This window comes from Asterias amurensis, chromosome 12 (assembly GCF_032118995.1).
Source record: "Asterias amurensis chromosome 12, ASM3211899v1".
Taxonomy (NCBI): Eukaryota; Metazoa; Echinodermata; class Asteroidea; order Forcipulatida; family Asteriidae; genus Asterias; species Asterias amurensis.
In genome coordinates, this window is record NC_092659.1 from 4,342,803 (window position 1) to 4,365,255 (window position 22,453).

Here is a 22,453-nt window from a genome sequence, read left to right on the forward strand (position 1 = left end):
GTCGCACACGTAGACGAGACAAAAAAAATGTGTCAATGCTAAAGGCATGTGTGCAGCATTCCGTGCAATAATTTGACGTGAAACTGACGGTGACACTGACAGCGAGAGAATTGTACATTTTGCTTGGGCATTGCTGTAAGTTTCAGACTCGTTTGGCCAAACATATTCTCTTGTTAACTTTATTTTTTTTTAACAAAAACATGAACACCAATCCCATTAAATTGCATTCTTTAATTAGAAGACTTTAGGCTCGAGGAGAGCTGGAGAGGATCAGAGAGAGAGGCCGGGCATGCTATATCTGATGATCTGGCACATTGACATTGTTCATCCAATTCAAAATTATTTTTGTTTTTCCATTAAATTGTTCGATGGGAGAACTCCTAGAACTATGAGGTTCGTTCGGCTCTCGTCTCCGTGAACCTCACAGGTTGACATGTCTCACAACACAACCGGGTTGTTGTTGTTTTTTATGGGGGGGGGGGGGGGGGGGTGGGGGGCATTTCGGTATTACTATTATTAGGCCTTATTTTTTTTTCTTATGTATAATGTAAATGTTTGACTCTATATAATATATGAGGTCAAATCTCTCATTTTTTTAATCATTATTCCCCCAAATCAGGCTCTACCTACGTGTTCTTTGAACTCTCATTGACCTAGTTCAGGAACTGGTCCATGAAGTCCAATCAATCCGCAATCTCAAAAAATTTTAAAAATTAAATTCTTTACCGTAATTCAGTCCCCATCTATTCCGTTTTAGGCTACCACACTACACTACGAATGCCGATTGTCCCCGAACAGCCGAACGCACCATGAAGTCATGACATGAAATTGTGCACAGGTGCTGCTGCTCGTGTCTGTTTTTTTCAAAATTTGGACGTCTGCAGTCCATATTTGCATAGTGCGACTGCAGATGTTAGCGCCTTAGTTTTATATACATGTATATATATAGATTCCCATCCAGTTACTAACTTGGTATAGTCATGGAGAGAGCAGTGGACAACCAATTTGGTGAGGCCTACACGACCAGCCAGGGATATCCTGGTACATTCCCATTCACGATTCTTGATTCATTTCATGTTCTTCATTTTGTTACAAAATTTGTGTTATTATAATCCTAATTATTGCCGGTTCTACATTTTTTTATCCTTTCACCTATAGGCTCCACATTCGAACTTCATTTGATGCTACTTTGCATGAGGCCCACCGCATAATAACTTCTGTAAGGAGACAAGCCAAAAACCTCCCATTCTGTCAATTGCAGACGCTCAATTCATCTTTTACTCCATATGATCTAAAGGAGTGAGATCCGGATTTGAAGGAGTCATGATTGCAGCATGCTGTGCGCTGCTGTTGCTGTACACTCCGCTGTCTGATGCAAAGACAATGAGTGGAACGTTTGAGCCAGTAACAGCAGCAGGAAACAGCGGTCAGTACATCGGCAAGTTTTGTTTCTCGGGTAAGTCCATGACAAGCAGTGTTTGCATCCCCTATCTGCATCTACGTGTATGATAATTCTTGTCAAAGCTTGTTCAGGTGAGAAGAAATTTAAGAAATTTCAGTTTTAGACGTGAGGAGATGAAAACCCCTGAGAACTATTTCAGAGAAAACTCGCGCAGTCAGGTAGTGACTGAAAACGCAATCCACATACATGTACAGTGTAGTGCCCTTGGTGGGATTCAAACCGCAGTCCCAGAGGTCCCAGGAAGGCGAGGCAAGACGCCACTATGCCCAAACCTTACTGTTGAGACCATACTAGGTGTCTTTCTCAAACCTTAGCTTGGGCTTCTTTACAAGCTTGGGCTTTGTGTGCTGCGTATGAACTGGCTTCGAGGCCTATACATTTTTTGGAGCAGCGTGTATTTTGCACATGGTGGTGGTTTGAACATCAGCAGAGGGAGCCTGGAGCCCAAGCCGAGTTTTGAGAAAGGGCCAAATTTCATGGCTCTGCTTACCATAAGTAAAGAATTTGTGCTTACGGAAGCAGGAAATTCCATGCTTACATCAAATATTATTTCAGGTATTAGCAGGTGCGCGTGCCTATACTCTTTGTTACTAGGAATTCTTTGCTGACTGTTTTAAATATTAAAGCAAGATCTTTCTGTGCTCAGTGATTTCTTGTGCTTAATAGGCTTTATGAAATTTGGCCCTTGGCTACACTGGATCATTCATAGATTGCTATGGCTTAAAAGTTAACACTTAAAGTGTGAGTCAGTCAGTTCAGTTTCTAATTTGTTTGAAACTCATCCTTCTGTTCAGGTCATATTGGGAGGATCCAGCATGAGCGACCAAACAACGATCTGTTTTCAGGCAAGTTGTATCTTTACTCGACGGAAGAGTGGGAGCGAAGCCTGGCAAGGAAGAGCAAAGATGACGGAACCGACTGCGCAGCTCGGCTGGCAATGGCTCAAGATGTTGGTAAGGGATTGTTCAAATAATTTTTTATTAATTATGGCTTCTTATATAGCACACATATCCGTCACTCAGTGGCGCTAAATGAACTTAAACATTCGGTATTGTTCCTGAAAGATATTGTGGAGTTTCGTTTTTGAAGTACACGTATGAGACCTTTTTCTTAATGGCACCATGTAATGGATTACAAGGTGCTGTGGCGCAATATGCTGCTGATCAAACCAGGAACACAGGTGCAAACCCCTTCGCTCTCATGATAAGTGCGCTGGGTTCTTGTACATGCATTACACAACACAGGGGACGAAGGACGCAGCAATAATGGTAAAGTGTCTGGCTTGAGGACACAAGTTTCACGAGCAGGATTCGAACCCACACTCTGCTGAGCAGAAACACCAGACGTCGAGTCTTATGCTCTTATCCACTTGGCCACGACATGCCAGTAACTCTTTCCACCAGAGCCATGCTCCCTACAAAATAGTGAGAAATACAGAAAATTAAGACGCTCTCTCTTGCTCAAAAGCTAAAGAGACCATTCCTTAAAGTCACTACATCAAACTTAACTATTTGCTGTAAATACAGGAATCACAAAAGCTTGAATAAGACAGATGAACACTGAGGGCGCACTTGGGTTCCCTACATTAATTAAAAATAACCAATTCTTATTGTCCCGTCCTTGTACTTGCAGTACCACTTCATGACAAAACGGCCAACTACACGCTGAAAGATCTCAAGCAGCCCATTGTCGTACATGCAGTCTATGCTGACATGTACACGTGTAGTAGGGTACCACCACCGGCTGAGCTTCCTACAATGGACTACGTTTTACACTTCTTCAATGCGGACAGACATGATGAGACCGTCAATCACTTCAGCTGTGAAGAGACAGGTAATTTGTGAACAGGAATTTCTCTGAGTATGCATGGTACACATTTTACACTGGACATGCTGGACCTTTACTTGATGATTTTTATTTATTTTGTCAAACTTATGCCCATGTTTCACTTGAACTAAAGGCACTAGACAATCCTTTGGTAATTGTCAATTTCAATTCAATTCAATTCAATGAACACTTATTTTCATGTCGACAATAACAATTTAAGGATACACTAGAAAACAAACCAGTATTCTCACTTGGTGTATCCCAACATAATAGTATACGTGAAATAACAAACATGTGAATATTTGGGTTCAGTATGTCATCAAAGTGGCCAGAGAATTTCATGAAAATAAAAACATCCGCTGTTGCTCATGTGTGCTCTCAGATGCCCAATAAAAGGCTTCAGATCTGAAGTCTTTTTATATTTTGAGTGAGAAGTTACTTCTTTCTCAAAAACTATGTTACTTCAGTGGGAGTTTTAACTTGTCCTTGGTTGCCAGTCCATTTTTCATGTTGTCCATCTTTTGTCATTTCTTCGGGCAGTGTATCCAGCCCGTCTTCACAATTATTTATACTACCAACAGCTCTCCATTGCTCGTTATACCAAGTAAAAAGTTTTTATACTGATAATGATTTTTGAATAATTACCATTAGTGTTCAGTGCCTTTAATAACAAGCTTTTAATTTGTTGGAATGAAATTGCAAGTATGACCTTAAGTTGTTGTTTGTTTGGTTCCTCTTCAGGTCTGTTAGGTTTCTATGAGATCTTGACATTACTCTACTTCATTGTGGGATGTATCTGGGCACCAAGACTCTATGAGAATCTCAGCAAGCGAGGGCCGATGCATGATGTAAGTAGAACACCAATTATCTCAATGATCAAGTGCAAGATGAATTTTTCCACTATCACTGACTATAGACCTTTTCATTGTTGATAAACAAAGTGCGCTGGTTGGCATGGCGATAGAATGGTCTATCTTTTTCATAGTGCAGCCATCTTCCATTTTAATCAATGTGATCTAACCGAGGCTGTAAGGACAAAAAATAGACTGGTACAATGAGAGAATCATTATTCATTACTGTTGATGCACACAGAGAACAAGACGATTGCCTTTTTGGATTTGTAATTATATTCTTAACGCTCTTATTAGAGCCAAACGAGAAGAGAGAAGACAATGAAGAAATTTCAGTTTTAGATATGGGAGGAAAACCCCTGAATAGGGACTGAAAATCCAATCCAGACATAGTGCCCCCCACTGGGATTCGAACCAGGGTCTAAGAGGTGGAAGGTGAGGCAAGACATCGCTACACCTTCCTTTCCTCTAATATGCGCATTACAAGTCTTACTATAGTACAGAAGTACCTTTCCTAAAAGCACCAATGTTAAAGGCAGTGGACACTATTGGTAATTACTCAAAATAATTTTTAACATAAAACCTTTCTTGGTGACGAGTAATGGGGAGAGGTTGATGGTTTGAAACATTGTGAGAAAGGGCTCCCTCTGAAGTGCCATAGTTTTCGAGAAAGAAGTAATTTTCCACGAATTTGATTTCGAGACCTCAGATTTAGAACTTGAGGTCTCGAAATCAACCATCTACATGTAAACGCACACAACTTCGTGTGACAAGGGTGTTTTTTTTCTTTCATTGTTGTCTCGCAACTTCGATGACCGATTGAGCTCAAATTTTCAGAGGTTTGTTGTTGTATGCATATGTTGAAATACACCAACTGTGAAGGCTAGTCTTTGACAATTACCAATAGTGTCCTCTGCCTTTAAGTAAGGCCTTGCATGCTGATAAAACTGAACTATTGTACCAATTGTCCATTTACAATCATGTAAAGAGTTTTCTTTGTCTTCATTCATGGCCAGGTGTTGGTGATGTTGACGACAGTACTATGCCTTCAAGCTGTAGGATCACTCTGCATGTTTATTCATCTGTATAGCTATTCCGTGGACGGCCAAGGATCACCACTAATGGAAAATGTCTCAGAATGTAAGTTGTGTTACAGCAGCTAACGTCTCTAATGAGGCTTTTTTTTTTTTTTTTTTTTTTTTCTTTTTTTTTTTTTTTTTACTCAAGATTGTTCAACCACCATGCAAACAGCTTAGATCGTCCACATCTTCTCATCAGTTTATCATGCCCAGAACCGATGCTGTGTCATTTGCATATCGCTCACTCTCCTAATACGTCCCAAAAGAATGGAACACTCTTCCAAAATCACATCAAGGATGCTCAGACTACCTAATCATATTTTCATGAAACTGCTCTTAAATGTTATCTTTTTCAACAATGTACTTTAATTTCATGTTACTGTCTTGATGAACATTTGCCTTTGAACATTTATGGTTGATGTGGTCGATATATAAATGTTTTCTGAATGAATGATTGTTTGATTGGTATTATTTTGTACAAGCACTAAATAATTTATATTTTGCTTTACTACCTGTACGTACATTATTTAAAAACCCTTTTTTCCAACTCTTTCTTATGGCTTTTTGTATACAATAACATTGTTTTTTTCCTACTGGTTTTAAACTACTTGCTTCCATGTGTACTTGCTTGGCTGCTTTCTGTACATTCAAGTTTTTTCAAATGTTAATTTGATAATTTTAATGAAAAGTATTGAATGGTCTGGGTTATTATAGTTTTATTATAACATGCTTTGGGGTAGTTTACATTAGGTGCCATACAAGGCATTTTTATATTAATTTTAATAACCATATCTAATATAATAATAATCTAATAATAATTATCTAATAAATTTCAATCTTTTAAATTATTTTTTATTATTATAATAACACTATTTGATTTCTTTTTCCAGTGGCAGACATTGCTGCTCAGTTTGAGATGCTGTACATGATGCTGAGTCTATCTCTGGGCTGGACGCTAGGCTCAGCTAAAACTCATGTCAAATCAGAAGTCTGGAAGAGTTCACCGTTAGCAAAGTTAGCTGCTGGAATGGCCATCACACAGGTAAATAATGGCTACCAATGTAAATATTGCATTGTCGTGGAGAAAAGCTACCTGGGCAAACTAAGGGGTCTAGACTTAAAGGCAGTGGACACTATTGGTAAATACTCAAAATAATTATTGGCATAAAACCTTTCTTGGTGACGAGTAATGGGGAGAGGTTGATGGTATAAAACATTTTGAGCAATGGCTCCCTCTAAAGTGCCATAGTTTTTGAGAAACAAGTAATTTTCCACGAATTTGATTTCGAGACCTCAGATTTAGAACTAGAGGTCTCGAAATCAACCATCTAAACGCACACAACTTCGTGTGACAAGGGTTATTTTTCCTTCATTATTATCTCGCAACTTCGATGACCGATTGAGCTCAAATTTTCACAGGTTTGTTATTTTATGCATATGTTGAGATACACCAACTGTGAAGGCTAGTCTTTGACAATTACCAATAGTGTCCACTGCCTTTAATTATACACTCCACCCTGGGCCCAATTTCATAGAGCTGCTTAAGCAAAAATTTTTGCTTAAGCAAAAAATTCATTGCTTAGTAAAATCAGATTACCGGCCAAGACTCCACTCAATTGTAATGCTAAGTAAACAACAGCTTAATACTAGTCATAAGCAATGTATATAGCAGGAAATTTTGGCCAGTAACATGTGTAAAATAAGCGAGCCATTTTCGTGCTTAAGCAAATTTTTTGCTTAAGCAGCTCTATGAAATTGGCCCCAGGTCTGGTTTGCTAGTCAGCTGCAAAATTCCTGATGCTGATAGGCTTTGGTCATCCAGTGTAAGATGTATTGTAGCCCTCCTCATGTAGACGCCATTCATTTTCATTTCTTGCAGTTTTACGTCCGCGTTGTTCCTGTACAAACCCTGATGTCATCTCTCTATCTTCCTTTTCCCTGTCCTATGTTGCCAGTCCAGTTTTCTTGTTGTCCATCTTTTTTCACTTATTCGGGCGGTGCATCCAGCACATCTCCATTTAGCTTGTTTTATTGTCCTTATTTATTGTCCATTATTCCAGTGTTCTTTTTGTATTTCTGTCTCTAATGTGTAGCATTTGTCTCCCCATTGCTCTTTGTGATGTGCAGAATTTATGTTCCATCAACTGATGTTGTCCATGTTTCTGCTCGAAATTCCTCTTGGTTGAGCCTTAATCAGCTAGAGCTTTCCCCAGTTATGGAACTCACTTCCCTATCATATTCGTACTTTTCCATCATTTGAGACATTCAATCACAGGCTGAAAACACATCTTATGCAAAGTGATGATGCCTCCATACTTAATTAAGTTTTCTGCTTTGTAAAAATGCCCTCTTTTTGGGGGGGTCATGTACTGTTTAGAATTGTTCATGAATTATGGAAATAAATGTGAGTTTGAATTGTCTTGAATTGAATCTTGTATGAATCTCTTATTCACAGAGTGTGCTGATTCTGTGGGAGCAGATGTGGTACTACGACCACAGTCCTTACCATTCTCACCAGAGTGTGACGGGTCTCTTGATCCTAGTCTTACGGGTAGCCTTAGCGTTGCTCTTTGCCCACACATTGCAACAAATCTTGCCCAAGGAAAGGAGCGCCATGAGGCGTGAGTTTTACAGCAGTTTTGCCAAGGTGAGTGTTAGAACCAGGCTTTCAAAGACTAAGAAATTCCTGTTTTGATCGTATTCTCACAGCGTTGCCTGCTGCCATGCGTACGTGCGTACATTCACGTGTAACAAGACATAAATAAACTTATGTAATTCTTGGTCGTCGTATCTTGACTACTTGGCGTTAACAAGCAAACGCACTGCAAGATATGCGCGTCGTGCATCTTGTGTACGCATCGCAGACTGTGAGAATATGATGTTGGGAGGTGCATTATTTCACAAAAATTACAGATTTGTGAGGATAAATGACGCAGAAAAATGTATGCTGCCATGGAATGTGAATCTTTTGAAATTAGTGGCTTCTTCCAGGTAATGAGTTGAAGCTTTTAAAGTTTTCCGCCCCAGAAAAGGACCCTGAAAGTAAAAGGCCGCCAAGGCTACAGCAACACCAGCGTTCTGTCTTGTTTTTCCCTAGACTAGTGATAAGACATCAGCTCTAGCAATGCAAAGGTTGAGGGTTAGAATCCCACCCGAGTGATTTGCCTGTGGATTTTTTTTTTCACAGAACTTGGAAAAATACTAAGTATCCAGTTCTTCAAAAAACAAATAACATTTCTTATCCCTTACATAATTAATAAACTCTTGTTGTAAAAGTAAGTTTGTATTATAATGTTTGAATTTACCATTTTTTTGCAGTACTGTTTCCTGTGGTTTTTCGCATACCCAGCATTACTTCTTACATCACTCTTCATAGCGCAGTATTTAAGAAGAAAGGTAAAAACTCATTTTTTTTGATAGTCTTTTTATAATTAGTCTCTGACCAGCTGACCGAGCTATGGTCATATACACATACCGACACATACATGTATAGGTCAACTGCCATAACGGGCTCAATCACGTTTTAGCTAAATCCTTCTCAGCTACAGGGAAGTATGTTCATCCACAGCACTCTCGATAACAAATTGTACGTACTAACCCCACCTCCATTTTTGACCCCACCTCCATTTTTGACCCCACCCTTTTCAGGTCCTGACTGTAGGAGCCGTCTCAGCCCAGACCTTAGCCGTAGTTCTCCTGTATCGATTGTTCCTCTCTCGAAGTCTCTACTGGGAGGTTTCGTCCCTCTCCTCTACGACCCTCCCTCTTAGGATGGATAAGAAGAATCTTAGCATCAAGCTCACCTCATGACGAGAAGAACTTCCTCTTGAAATAACAAATTTTAATTTAAGCTCGCATATTAACCAATGACTGTAGAGCGTCGAAGGAGCAAGGGAACTGGGGCTGAAAATAATGTGAAATCTGCCGACTGGACACATTTCGCAAAAAAGGCGATTGCCTCCATGCCCCCTGGTCATTTCCTCGGTGCCCTTCAAATGCTCCCCACAGTAAAAATGTATATTTTCCTCATAGGGTGCCATTTATCAAGGATAAAATGCCTTGGTGCCCTTGCCCTTTCAAAAACGAAGCATACAGGCCTGAAACTACATGTACGCCGGCCTGTATTAGGGTGTCATGTGTGGTGAATGTATCTGGATGGTTCACAGTCAGCCCTCCCACTTGGGTGGGATTGGAACCCATGACCTTTGCATTGCTAGAGCAAATGTCTTACAACTTGAACACCCAACTGGCCGATGGCTTAGTGTTCATGTATGGTCTGACACAAAGGTTTATGGGGTTTTTTAAATGGTGGAATGACAATCATGGTTGCGGATGAAAAGTAAATAGCAAAATGTTCAGTCGGTGATATTCAATGAATTCAAATCATGTTCAAATTCTAAGAAAATTTCCGTTTTATTTATCACAAAAAACTTTCTCCTCAACCTGTACAATTTTCATCTTGATTTTCAAATGCTTTTTGGGAACTCTTAATTTGCATGACACTAAATGAGTACTTCAATATTTATTGTAACTTGGTGCTTCGTGGCTCCTGAATAACCCTTTTAAAAGACGTTTTACTAATAGTGTTGATTTTTTATGACTTCTTGTTTTCAGCAAAAATATCTGACTGTACGACAGTTACAGCTCGCATTATTTTAAAACATTACAATTCAAAGTTTGTTTAAGTTTTTTTTATGTAGATATGGTCCTTACATTTACATTTGTAAATGTCAGGACTTGGCCTTTGCTTCAACCTTTGGGGTTGATACACGTATTTCTTTACAGCCAAAAGTAAACTTTTTACGCCACTAAAAATGTTCACTTAAGACTTAATTTATGAACTAAATTGTGCTTTTGTATGCAGTCTACTAACAGTAACACTTCTTTTTAAACATGCATGAAACCCCTTTTCCCAATTATGTCAGATGCCTTGAAATTAGGTTAAATCCGAGCACGAGGTAAGGCATTCTTTAAATTGTCAGTAAATTACACAGTTTTTATTGGTGCAAATTGTATATTCAAGTCATACATCAAAGAAGCAACAGAGGCAATTGCTTCCTTGCCCCCTTGGTGCCCCTCCTTCACCGAGGTGCCCCTCATTCATCAAGGTGCCCCTTACTTGGGGAAACACAGTCTTGCCTCTACAAGAAAATAGTCTAGGGTCTGTTTCTTGTTCTCCAGTAGTTTAGAATAATTAGAGTATTTTAGATTTTTAGAATTAGATGTTGCCGATTGACTAAATCATGTTTCTGAATTTGACTCCCTAACCCACTCCCTCCAAAAATTGAAAGCAAACAATAAAAGCATTACAATTTTAAGACAATAAGATACGAGTTTCATTTTTTATTCTAACTGTGCATTGTGACAGTGTTTCTTAATCAAGTACTTAATACATTGTTTGTCTCTTCTTTATTTATAAATTCTTCTGGCCTCCCCCAAACCAACACAGACCTAAATGTACATTACACACCTTTTTTTGTTTCATTACTTTCTTACAGAGCCTTCATGATTGAACGATGGTCATACTGGACCTACAGCTTTACGTCCCGTCTGAAGGACGAAGCGTGCAATGGTCAAGGGTCTTGATTAAATACAAAAGTGTCAAGACCGGAATTCTAGCCCACACTCTGTAGATTAAATACAGCAGAGCTTACATTTGATGCTCTCAATTGCTTGGCCACGACACTTCCGCTCTACAGACATTCGGTGATTATCTGAAATGCCTGGAATTTTATCTGTGAGAGGGCAACTTCATTTTCCTTTTACAAAGGGCACTTCCCTCAGGAAAAAATAAAAATCTACAGCAATCTTTTGGAGAGGCACCAAGGCCAAATCTTTAACATTACAAGTAAACTTTATCGGTACTGTGGCTGAATTTTTCTCCCAGATGGGCAGATTTCTTTAAGAGTTGCTTCCGTCGGGCATCGTCGAATCGATTGACCTGCAGATCATTTTCTCTGTCAAAGGGACGTCTTTCGTTCTCTGAAGTACCTTGCTCCGCCTGATGGAAACAGAAAACAAGCATTTTCACTTTTACAAGTTTAATACAGCTTTCACAAGCTAAATTACAAATTTAATATTGCTACTGGGTGTTGTGTATTTTCTGCTTAAGCAGCTCAGTAAATACCTGGGCCTTGACAGGTGGTCTGGGCCGATTTCATATATTATAGCTGCTTTTAAATCACAAATCATTGCTTGTCAAATTTCTGCTGAGCAAAAATACAAACTGTAGACGGGTTACCAATCACAAATTTTACATACATTGTATGATGTGTTATTTTGACTGGTAACCTTAAACCGGTTGTTAGTTATCATACATTTTTCGTGCTTAGCTACTTTTTGTGCTTAAGCAGTTCTATGAAATGCTCCGTTTCATGGCTCTGCTTACTGCCAAACTCTGCGCTTACTCAGGCCATTCTTCACTTACTGTACAAGCTTACTGTACAAGCTTACTGTACAAGCTTACTGTACAAGCTTACTGTACAAGCTTACTGTACAAGCTTACTGTACAAGCGCACAAGCAAAGAATTCCCTGCTAACCCCTGAAATGCGCTTGATGTAAGCACGGAATTCCCTTTCTTCTGTAAGGCCCAGATGGTCTGTTATGAACATAAAAGAAAACATCTTGAAGCTTTGGACTAACCATTTTCCTCTTCCTGTTCTTAGAATGAATATCCATCAACGACTCCGCCCTTGCTCTCTCGTTGTGCTTCTGTACTGTCTCGGCCATCCCCCTGTCTCTTTCAGACATTTTAACTTCTTTTTTATCTTTCTTCTTATTCCTGGATGATTTGGAGGATGATGCCATCGCCTGTTCTGCTGCTATAGCTCGCTCCATTCTCTCCTGAAATTTAAAATGTAGTTTGAATTTCAGTAATTCCCTATTATCTTTGTATTTCCCTACAAGAGATTCCTGTCTATCGCATTGCTCAATGTTGTAGAGGACTACGACTTTTAAGCTTAAATGCAAGTACTAAGATTAAAGTAGTCCTCTTTATTATTCTTTTTCAGTTACTGCCAACTAAAAAGACAGCAAATAATTCTAAACTAATTTTGTTTGACATCTAGCCCTGAAGGCTGGTTTATAGTCGGTCGAGCGATGGTGGTGCGATGGAAATCTTGACGCGCGACTCAGTTTATAGTCATCGGTGAGGCCTTAAAAACTCTGTCTTTTTATGATCGCGCGTCAATACTTCCATCCCCTGACCATCGCACGAATGACTATAAAATGGCTTTATTACAGCCTCGGAACTCAAATGAATTGTGCTGTTTCCCCGTTGCTTCTTTTACCTGTTCTTTCTTGGCCCTATCTGCTGGGGTTTCAGTCCAGCCTGATCTGTCCTTCTCATCCGGTCGAGCATTCTTACGGAATGTCCGAGGCCCCATCCCAAAACTCTTGGAGAATTCAGGAAGCTCAGTCATCCAAGAATCCCTGGATTGTGCAACGTCTTCGTCCTGACAAATGAAACAAGAAGTTATTAATTTATTAAGGACACAAAGAATTTCAAGCAAATGCATGTAACTCTTTTTCCTTCTGAGTTAACCATAAAGAAATCCTTCAAAAATCTGTTCTTCACAGTTGCCCGTAGCGTTGATAAACAACCATGAATTATGAGTGAAGCCTGTTATTGGTATTGTGTGAAACAGTTGGCTCCAAAATCAACCAGATAGCAGGAGGGAATTTTGAATTTGGATTCATTTTCAACGCGCTTATTACAGCCAGCTTAGAAGAGAGAAGACAATGAAGAAATTTCAGCTTTAGATGTGTGTGTGAGAGGAAAACCCTAGAGAATAATTCCAGGGAAAATCTACACAGCCAAGAAGGGACTGAAAACCCAATCCATATACAGGTTCCCGGCTGGATTCAAACCAGGCACTGCCAGGGTGCAAGAGGCGAGGCAAGACACCACTACATTAACCTGACCGGGTTAAGGGAGGTAAACAAGGTCCAGGAGAAACGTTGCAAAATGTACTTGAGACGTTGTACCTTTTGTGTGAGCTTATCCTTCATAGCAGCTGCTCTGGCTTCCAACTCTTCAGCTGCAGATTTCCCTTGTCTATAGTCATACTCCGAGGCCGGCATCGGACCAATGACCTCCTCCTCAGAACTGTCTTCCTCAGAATCCTCATCCGACTCCGGAGCATCTTCCCAGGGTCTTCTGAATCCTGGTGGTAAAGACGGACCTAGGATGTGATCCGGTTTAGAGTAAGCTGGGGGAAGAGAAGGTCCGTAGGTTTCTTCTGTGCCCGAGTCTGACTCTGAGTCTTTTTGTGTGGATCTTGGAGGAAGGCTCGGTCCCTCCTGTGCTTGACTTCTTCTGAGATTGGGCGGTAACGATGGACCGATATCTTCATTGTTGTGGTTTGAGTTTGGGTTCCCATGCGGCATTGGGCCTATTCCACGTTCAATGATAACATCACTCCCCATTGAAGTCTGCTCTGACATGTCTGAACTTGACTTGAAATGGGGTGGTAAGGTTGGACCAATGTTACCCTGGGGGCTTTCTCCTCCATTGCCTCTCCTGTCTCTGGCCATACTTGGAGGCAACGTGGGACCTATCCAGGAGTCTGACATGTTTGTTGCTTAATGCTTCTCTCTTTTATGGTGATTTTGCCTACATCTGCATCCTACAATCTTGAAGCAATATTGCTAAATTTCATCAGATTGAATTTTCACAAGCAGGACCCTGCAAATAATTAAGAAAAAAACCACAATATTAGGAAAAAGTGTCATGACACCGACATGGCGTATGAAAGCAATTCATTAAATTTGTGAAAGTTGTATAAACTAAATCACAGCAAGCACAGACTGGCTACAGACGCACTCTGCTAAAAAGCCTCTGTACAATATGCAATCCGACCGTCGTCTGTCGACTTGATCTTCATTAGATAATTGATTATTGATACGTATATGCTCCAACTGGACCAATAATACTCAATCCATGTAACAAAATTGACTCGGTAAATATCATCTGTGTCTAAACTTGGACTTGTCACTTGGTCATGTTGGTTACTCTAGTAGTAGTAGCGAAACGTAACCCTCCTCCCTCCTGTCAGCTTATTGTTGATGTTCTGTTGGTCATGCCTTTTTGGACTGGTATTGGTAATTGTTTTTTGTTTTGATTTTTCATTTACAGTTTTACACAAAAGTCACAAGCATGACATTAACATTGTCATTGATAGGCAAGCACTAGCCCCATAAATCGGTCCAATCCAGTACATCCAGTACATCCAGTACATCAGCATGGGATTTTGTCACTGACTGTCACTCTGCATTTTTTTAGAATCAGTCCAGTTGTGTATGTGTGACACTCGCGGGATCGCGCGTTGGGATTTTGTATTGCTTACGTGTGTCCGGAATTTGGACCAGTCGTAAAGTAAAGTAAATACTCACGAAATATGCTTAGTACAGAAATAATTCTACACCAAACGAAACATGAAACAATAATTAATAACATAATTTCTAAAACTCTTTGTCTCCTGGCCCACATTCCTTAAGAAAACGTTTTGAACTTACGATTGTTTTTGGAGGAATTCAGCAGCCAAAACAAAGTTGAGCGCAAAGTAGAAACCCTCGCATGATAAAGATTTGCCCGCGCAAGATTGACCCTGGCGACTTTGGCTACAGGTACGGCTAGATCAGCGCGTCTGTCAGGCCGTGTCCGAATTGGCGACTTCGGCTACAGCTACGGCTAGGGCGCGCGCGTCTGCTATTCTTCAACACTGACAGACGCACTGATCTAGCCGTAGCTGTAGCCAAAGTCGCCAATTTGGACACGGCCTCAGTGTTGAAGAATGGCAGACGCGCGCGCCTAGCCGTAGCTGTAGCCGAAGTCGCCCATTCGGAGACGGCCCAAGCTCTCTGTAGTCTAGTCGCATGGGCAAATTCAAAGCTTGCGCGGGTTTCGGCTTTGCGCTGTACAACTATTTTGTTGTGTGACAGCCAGCAAAGCTGAGTTGTTAGTGCCAGATTGCGTTAAGTCGACATAGCTGATTGGTCTATTCTGTCTGGCAAAATGAAAGAGCAACAGCGATTGGCCGGTCGTTCAGGATTCTCATTCACCACGTTCACACATGTGTAAACTTCCACACTACACTTGTTTCAATTTTGACTTTGTTGAGCCTTAAAAACAGTAAGTTCTTGATATCATGCCGAAGAATAAGGCCGGAGGAGGGGGAGCCAAGGGTGGTGGAGCCAAAGGCGGTGGTGGTGCCAAAGGCGGAGCGAAAGGGGGCAAGGGAGGCAAAGGAGGAGCTTCTGCAGCAGGTCTGTTCATTTCTGGGGGGTTTTCTGTGCTTGTTTATTTTTTGTTGACAATTTCCAGATGGTTCAGTTCCTCTTACTTAGTAGAAGTTTGGAGACTCCCAAGTTATGTCGTACTAGTATAATGGTCAAGAGTACTCTTACGAAGTAGAACTATGAATGATATTTGTTCCGCTATCGACCGTCTCCACGAACCTCGAATGCATTTGTATAGTATTAGTGGAGATAATAGCGGAACAAACCTCATCATAGACAGATAGTTCTACTTACAAATGTATACCATAATGTCATGAATGTTCAAAACTTCTAGGACTAGCTAGAGTAGAGAGACCAGGGTCCGAGCGAGTTTGCAACACTACAGGTCTGTTTTCTGTGCCCACTCCCAATTTTTATTTTATTTACTCAGTTGGTGACTGCTTTAAATTCCGAAATCCCTATGTTCCGACGAATCTATGTTCCGAAAAACCCCTGACGATTTACACACTAGTACTAGAAACTACAATAACTAATAATAAAAGGGTGTCGTAACATCGGTTGTCGAAACATAAGGAGGGATATCGGAAAACAGGGGTTTAACTGTAACCACTCAGTTGAGCAGACCAGAGGTTTATTTCGTACACAAGATTCAGACAGTTGTCAATTATTAATAATTTAAAGAGAAAAAGTTCAAATTAGAATCAGTAATTCATTGTTTTATGTCCGTTCATTTATTGCTAGATGGAGACTCTGGTGACAAGGTGAAGAAAGGAGGAACCGCAGTCAAGGTTTGTTCATCGTCGAAATAACTCCCCCCCCCCCCTCTTCATTAGCCCCCATTGCTGCAAGTACATGTATTCCAATCGGACATATGTGTACCTGTTACAGTATGTGCCACGCTCACCAGCTCTCGGCCAATAAGACATACGTAGTTCTTCCTTTGACGTCATTAAGTGAGGAGCTGTGTTTTTATGAGCTTGTGATGTAGGCTAGGGGTCTAGTGATTAGACTGCAGGACTTGCGATTACAAGGTTGTGGGTTTGAATCCTACAGAGCTAACCACTGATTTTATAATGACTGGAATAAGTATTGTCGTCTAGTTACTGAATCACATTTTCTTGATTTTGTGCGACTAGCAACTCAAAATCTTAGAAATAAACCAATGTTTGTATGAGAGGGATTGGCTGTTGCCAGTTTATCCCCATATGGCGAGTTCCCTTGATGTGAAGATCATTGAGACAGACAGACGATCACTAAAGCATCACCCTAGCTCAAGTGCCCCGTTAAATGTCTTTTAAAGAAGATAGTCGGAGCACAATGATCGAAAATAGCTCTTCTGAGAGCCACCACTACTCACAAAAGAGATTTTTTAAATGGTGTCACCGCAAACCTTACTTACTTTCTGTTTGATTTGTTGTCTTCAAAAATTACAGAATTGTAATTTTAAATTTGATTTCCCAATTTATTATGTAACCTTTTACAGGTGAGGCACATCCTGTGTGAGAAGCATTCCAAGTCCATGGAGGCTCTGGAGAAGCTACAGTCTGGAATCCGATTCAATGTAGTGGCTGAACAGTATAGTGAAGACAAGGCAGGACAAGGGGTGAGTGAGCCATTAATAACCAGAGGGTAGCAGTCTCAATGGGAGACTTTGAGGCGCTAGGTGGCGGCAGACTTACCAGGTAAATTTCCATTGTATGCGTAGTTCCGAGCATGCGCACATTATCGAGAACAATGGATTTTACCTGGTAAGTCTGCTGCCACCAAGCGTCCTGAAAGTCTCCCATTAAAGGCGCTGGACACTGTTGGTAGTTACTCAAAATAACTGTTAGCATAAAAACTTACTTGGTATTGAGCAATGGAGAGCTGTTGACAGTATCAACTATCAGACTATTCTGACTCAAATATTGAAAGACTTCAGGGCCCAATTTCATAGAGCTGCTAAGCACAAAAATTTGCTGAGCATGAAATTTTTTCCTTGACAAAAACAGGATTACCAACCAAATTTCTACGTGATTTTCAGGATAAGCAAACAACAGCTGAATACCAGTAGCAATCAATATGTAACAAATGGAAATTTGGTTGGTAATCCTGTTTTTATCAAGGAAGAAATTTCATGCTAAGCAAATTTTTGTGCTTAGCAGCTTTATGAAATTGGGCCCAGGCCTGAAGCCTTTTATTAGGCATCTGACAGCACACACATTTGTGCAACAAATGTGTATTTTCTTTCATTATTCTCTTGCAACTTACAATAGATGACCAAGTGAGTTCAAATTTTCACATATTTGTTATTTTACGCATACATGTATGTTGGGATACAACAAGTGAATACCGCGCAATCACAGTGGTCTAGTTGGTAAGAAATTTGGTCTAGATGCAATCACAGTGGTCTAGTTGTTAAGAAATTTGGTCTGGATGGCAAAGGTCGTTGGTTCAAATACCACTCAAGTAAAATACTGCCCTGTGACATCTGTTCACAGAACTCAGGAAAGTCCTGAGTATACAGTGCTTACACATTTTAATTAACTTACACACATATCATCGGTGTTAGGGTAAAACCAAACACATGTTGTAATAAAGTCACGGAGTGTTTGAGTACATTATGGCATGTCACTGGCCTGCTGCTTCGTTTTTGAAAGGATAAGAGTACCAAGGCATTTTTTTGTTGTATAAAAGGCTGCGCTTTTAGGAAATTACAAACTGTTATCGCAATTTTCAAGGGACACCAAGGCAATGACCAAGGGCAAGGAGGCAGTAGCCTCTGTTTCTGGTGCCTTTGTCAAGTGTAAGGTCTGTTGTTGTGACAGAGCAGTCTATACTCAAGTTCTGTTGGCTAAATTATTTGAGTGTGTAGTCGATGACTGGTCTTGGCCACTGTGTGTCTTTGAGAACGCACTTAAACCATAATTGCTTTCATTATCCCGGGTGTATAAATACAAATGAGAACCTGTTAGGCCTAAGAAAGCATCTTCTTGGATGATCTATGCTCGTTGAAAAATTATGCTCGTTGAAAAATTATAACGTCGTTAAGTGCCTTGATCTTGCTACTCGGGGTTTTAGCACTGTCTATTATTAGGGCCCATGCAATGTACTGCATAGAGAAAGACACATTACATAAACAAACTTTATTTTGTTTTGTATTTTATTACCGTGTATTGATTAGTTTGGATTCACAAAACAGTGAATGTATGAAAGAAATAAAATAAACAAAAAAACAAACCTACAACTAGTAGATATTACACCTAAATGAACATTTGCCATTCTTTTGCCAGGGAAATCTCGGTTGGATGACACGGGGGTCGATGGTCGGACCGTTTCAGGATGCGGCCTTTGCGCTAGCTACGAGTACGACGGATAAGCCTATTTACACGAATCCACCGGTCAAGACGAAACATGGATATCACATAATCATGGTTGAGGGAAAGAAATTATAATACAATGTTGACTGTAGTTCGTGGTGGATCGATTCAACTTGGTGTTTGTTTTTAGAAAAATTTAATGTAAAAGCAGAACCTTACAAGTGCAATCATCACACAGCTGGGTTTCTTCACCCAAGGAAACTGGTAAAGTCTCCCATGAAAACTGGGTTAAGTCACCCAAGAACACTGGGTTTCTTCACTTAAAGACACTGCCTGGGTTTCTTCCTAAGGAAACTGGGTTTCTTCACCCAAAGACACTGGGTTTCTTCACCCAAAGACACTGGATTTCTTCCTAAAAAGGAAACTGGGTTTCTTCACCCAAAGATACCAGGTTTCTTCCTATAAAGGAAACTGGGTTTCTTCACCCAAAGACACCAGGTTTCTTCCTATAAAGGAAACTGAGTTTCTTCACCCAATTCTTCCAAAAGACATTTGGTTTCTTCACCCTAGGACACTGGTTGTCTTCCCAAGGACATTGGTTTTCTTCCCAAGGACACTGGTTTTCTTCCCAAGGACACTTGGTTTCTTCACCCAAGGACACTGGGTTTCTTCACCCAAGGAAACTGGGTTTCGTCACCCAAAGAAACTGGGTTTCTTCACAAGGACACTGGGTTTCGTCACCCAAAGAAACTGGGTTTCTTCACAAGGACACTGGGTTTCGTCACCCAAAGAAACTGGGTTTCTTCACAAGGACACTGGGTTTCTTCCCAAGGACACTGTTTTTTTTTACCCAAGGATCCCAAGGTTTCTTCACCCAAAGACACTGGGTTTCTTCCAAAAGACACTGGGTTTCTTCACCCAAGGAAACTGGGTTTCCTCCCAAGGCAATGGGTTTCTTCACCCGATGAAACTGGGTTTCTTCCCAAGGACTCTGGGTTTTGTCACCCAAGGAAGCTGGGGTTTTCCCCCGAAGAACACCTGTTTTTTCACCCAAGGAAACTGAGTTTCTTTACCTAAGGAAACTGGGTTTCTTTACCTAATGAAACTGGGTTTCTTTACCTATGGAAACTGGGTTTCTTCACCCAAGGACACTGGATTTCTTCACCCAAGGACACTGGGTTGCTTCACCTAAGGACACTGGGTTTCTTCACCCAAGGACACTGGGTTTCATCTACCAAACAAGGTACTCATGGCCCTATCAAGATCACATCTCGTGAAGTCTTGAGCCTTGATATGAGTAGTGTTAACCTTATCCAGCTGTATGTGGATTTCACATGACGTCTTTGACTGCCATATTTAATTACCAAAAAAAGCCAATCATAGCCTTTCACGCGTGCAAGTTTCATTAACCATGGCGGCCAATGAAAGGGGTCCATACTAGGATGGCGCAGAATTGACGTCACAGTCGTAATTAATAAAAGGGGAGAATAAGGTGGCCACTTATATTTAGTTAGCTTTTAATGAACTACCAAGGTTAGTACTCGCCTAATACACAATCTGTACATTTTTATATTAATCTACATCGTGTTGAGGCTCTTAAACACCAAAATAGAACACAGGTTTTAGTTATAATAATAAAATCGAAATTATGGAACTTACTTGAGCTATACTGAAGAAGTGTACTTTGTTCAGAATTGGTATCTTTCCCCTGCCACCAAACACCACCAATTAAAAATACTATCTCCAAAAGCTGTTACAAAATGGCATACTTTATTTCAAAACGTTTAATTCTCACAAAATCATCGTCGTGCTTTTACCACACCAACAACTCCATAAAATTGAGAATATTTACGATCCGGATTTTCAAACATAAACTGAAATTAAACAAACTAGTAAATATTACATCTGAAGATTTTGGGATCAATTTGATTGCACTACTTTACCACTTGCACTACTTTACCGCAGAATGGACCCTTCCCATGAAACATGCTAATTACATTCACGCATGCGTAAAGACCCTGTTGGTTGGCAAACGCCATAGAGTTGTGCACTAAGCAGACGCGCAATCGCGTCTACGTCACGCAGCCATTAGTCGTGTACAAAACGGCGCGATGTTCCCTCATTTTGCCAACCAAAACGTTAGTGCGCACGCACTATGTGCAATTTACAGATTTTATGGGAAGGGTCTATTGCGCCTACAACCACCCATGGAGTGACATCTTGGGACCGTCAGCTCAGGATTCGTTGACAAACACTAAGTAGATCCATAACATTTGGTAAATGTCAAATTTAGTCTCGTCACTTGGTGTATCTCAACATATGCATAAAATAACAAACTTGTGAAAATTTGAGCTCGATTGGTCGTCGGAGTTGCGAGATAACTATGCAAGTGAAAAACAAATTTGTGTGTTTTCAGATGCTTGATTTTGAGACTTCTAAACTTGAGGTCTCGAAATCAAATTCGTGGAAAATTACTTCTTTCTCGACAACTGCTTCACTTCAGAGGGAGCTGTTTCTCACAGTGTTTCAAACTATCAACCTCTCCCCAATAATCATTACCAAGTAAGCTTTTAATGCTAATAATTATTTTGAGTAATTACCAATAGTGTCCACTGCCTTTAACTGAATAACACAAAGTAATTAGTCGAACTTAAATCAAAGTGTTGACTCGGGAAAAGGTGTTACACACTTTTTGGTTATTTTATTTTAGTTCAAATAAACACAGAAACACATGGACACTTTTAGAACACACAATAAAGACAGTTACACGTTGTACAACCTTGCACAACAAAAATAACACGACATGACCAAAGTAAAACGACGAAACAACACTTTTGGACAAACAATTTTATCATTTGTTACAAAACTGTCATGGAGAGAGTAAACAACAAGTCTTTAATAACATCTTGAAAACGTATAATTACACTTCTGAAAAAAAAGTTAGCAGTTCTGTTAAAAAACTTTGCAGAACAAAACAAAAACAAGTCAAAGGCACTATACACGTTTGGTGATAACAACTTGGTTACAAGCAACGAGAGCTGTTGAAAGTACACAACATGTGAGAAACGACTCCCTCTGAAGTAAAATAGTTTTTTAGTAAGAGGTAGTATCTCACTCAAATAATAAAAGACTTCTGGCGAGAAGATTTTTACTGTTATCTGAAAGCACACTATTTTGTGTACAGGGGTGTTTTTTCTTTCATCATTTTCGTGCAACTTCAATGACCAAGTGAGTCAAAATTTCCACGGGCTTGTGATTTTATGCATATGTTGGGATACACCAAGTGAGAATACTGGTGTTTGACTTTTTTTTTACCATTAGTGTCCAGTCCCTTTAAGTAATTACATTGGAATAAAACAAAACAAACCCGGCTGGTTTAAAACCAAGCGACTGCCATGAACAAACTTCCAAATTCGATTTTAAATGCAAATTATAAGTATACAGGCGTGATGACGAATCTGACTGCTACATTTTACAAATCAATCTACAAAAGTAATAACTCAACCCCATTGTGACAGCGACAATTATGAAGCTCCATGTATAAATTAAAATATTGTTTATTTATTGATGGGTTGTAATGGTAAACGACAGTGATATCTCTATTGTACAAACAACAGTGTTGTTGCCATCCCAACCAGTTGTGGAAACGTGATCAGAATGATCAATATCAATGAGTCGAAGCGAAATCAATAACG

At 40.1% G+C, this 22,453-nt stretch overlaps 4 protein-coding genes across 7 annotated transcripts in view; 3 read left to right on the plus strand and 1 right to left on the minus strand.

The window, feature by feature from the left end:
• The window catches only part of LOC139945533 (uncharacterized), a 149,816-nt gene that overhangs the window by 14,815 nt on the left and 112,548 nt on the right, over positions 1–22,453 (plus strand). The window lies entirely within an intron of this gene.
• On the plus strand, positions 6–9,036 carry LOC139945529 (integral membrane protein GPR180-like). The gene is made up of 10 exons (XM_071942910.1): positions 6–135; positions 1,159–1,456; positions 2,257–2,415; positions 3,095–3,295; positions 4,031–4,137; positions 5,157–5,280; positions 6,110–6,261; positions 7,675–7,866; positions 8,538–8,615; positions 8,868–9,036. Exons 2-10 carry the CDS (start codon positions 1,324–1,326, stop codon positions 9,027–9,029), a joined length of 1,308 nt encoding a protein of 435 aa, XP_071799011.1. The 5' UTR covers positions 6–135; positions 1,159–1,323; the 3' UTR covers positions 9,030–9,036.
• On the minus strand, positions 9,115–14,942 carry LOC139945530 (GPALPP motifs-containing protein 1-like). Its single transcript, XM_071942911.1, has 5 exons — positions 14,737–14,942; positions 13,207–13,906; positions 12,510–12,674; positions 11,863–12,063; positions 9,115–11,220 (listed from the first exon to the last, which is right to left on the minus strand). Exons 2-5 carry the CDS (start codon positions 13,792–13,794, stop codon positions 11,062–11,064), a joined length of 1,113 nt encoding a protein of 370 aa, XP_071799012.1. The 5' UTR covers positions 13,795–13,906; positions 14,737–14,942; the 3' UTR covers positions 9,115–11,061.
• On the plus strand, positions 15,093–22,048 carry LOC139945444 (peptidyl-prolyl cis-trans isomerase NIMA-interacting 4-like). Of its 3 annotated transcripts, none has more exons than XR_011787077.1 (5): positions 15,093–15,486; positions 16,201–16,247; positions 16,943–17,062; positions 18,732–19,139; positions 19,210–22,048. XR_011787077.1 is itself a non-coding variant. In XM_071942797.1 (4 exons), the coding sequence occupies exons 1-4, from the start codon at positions 15,369–15,371 to the stop codon at positions 18,891–18,893; spliced, it is 447 nt and encodes a 148-aa protein (XP_071798898.1). In that variant the 5' UTR covers positions 15,093–15,368; the 3' UTR covers positions 18,894–22,045. The 3 variants fall into 3 exon arrangements, 1 of the variants encoding a protein (XP_071798898.1); XR_011787076.1 differs by having other exon boundaries at positions 18,732–19,095; positions 19,210–22,047; XM_071942797.1 differs by having other exon boundaries at positions 18,732–22,045.

Bases quoted from the DNA above. Each gene is read 5' to 3' on its own strand.
- LOC139945529 (XM_071942910.1), top strand. From the start codon at position 1,324: ATGATTGCAGCATGCTGTGCGCTGCTGTTGCTGTACACTCCGCTGTCT. The intron at 5,281-6,109 runs GTAAGTTGTGTT...TTCTTTTTCCAG, and splicing joins AATGGAAAATGTCTCAGAAT to TGGCAGACATTGCTGCTCAG. The intron at 7,867-8,537 runs GTGAGTGTTAGA...ATTTTTTTGCAG, and splicing joins TTTACAGCAGTTTTGCCAAG to TACTGTTTCCTGTGGTTTTT.
- LOC139945444 (XM_071942797.1), top strand. From the start codon at position 15,369: ATGCCGAAGAATAAGGCCGGAGGAGGGGGAGCCAAGGGTGGTGGAGCC. The intron at 15,487-16,200 runs GTCTGTTCATTT...ATTTATTGCTAG, and splicing joins AGGAGGAGCTTCTGCAGCAG to ATGGAGACTCTGGTGACAAG. The intron at 16,248-16,942 runs GTTTGTTCATCG...AACCTTTTACAG, and splicing joins AAGGAGGAACCGCAGTCAAG to GTGAGGCACATCCTGTGTGA.
- LOC139945530 (XM_071942911.1), bottom strand. From the start codon at position 13,794: ATGTCAGACTCCTGGATAGGTCCCACGTTGCCTCCAAGTATGGCCAGA. The intron at 12,064-12,509 runs GTAAAAGAAGCA...TTTAAATTTCAG, and splicing joins ATAGGGCCAAGAAAGAACAG to GAGAGAATGGAGCGAGCTAT. The intron at 11,221-11,862 runs GTTAGTCCAAAG...TGTTTCCATCAG, and splicing joins AGAACAGGAAGAGGAAAATG to GCGGAGCAAGGTACTTCAGA.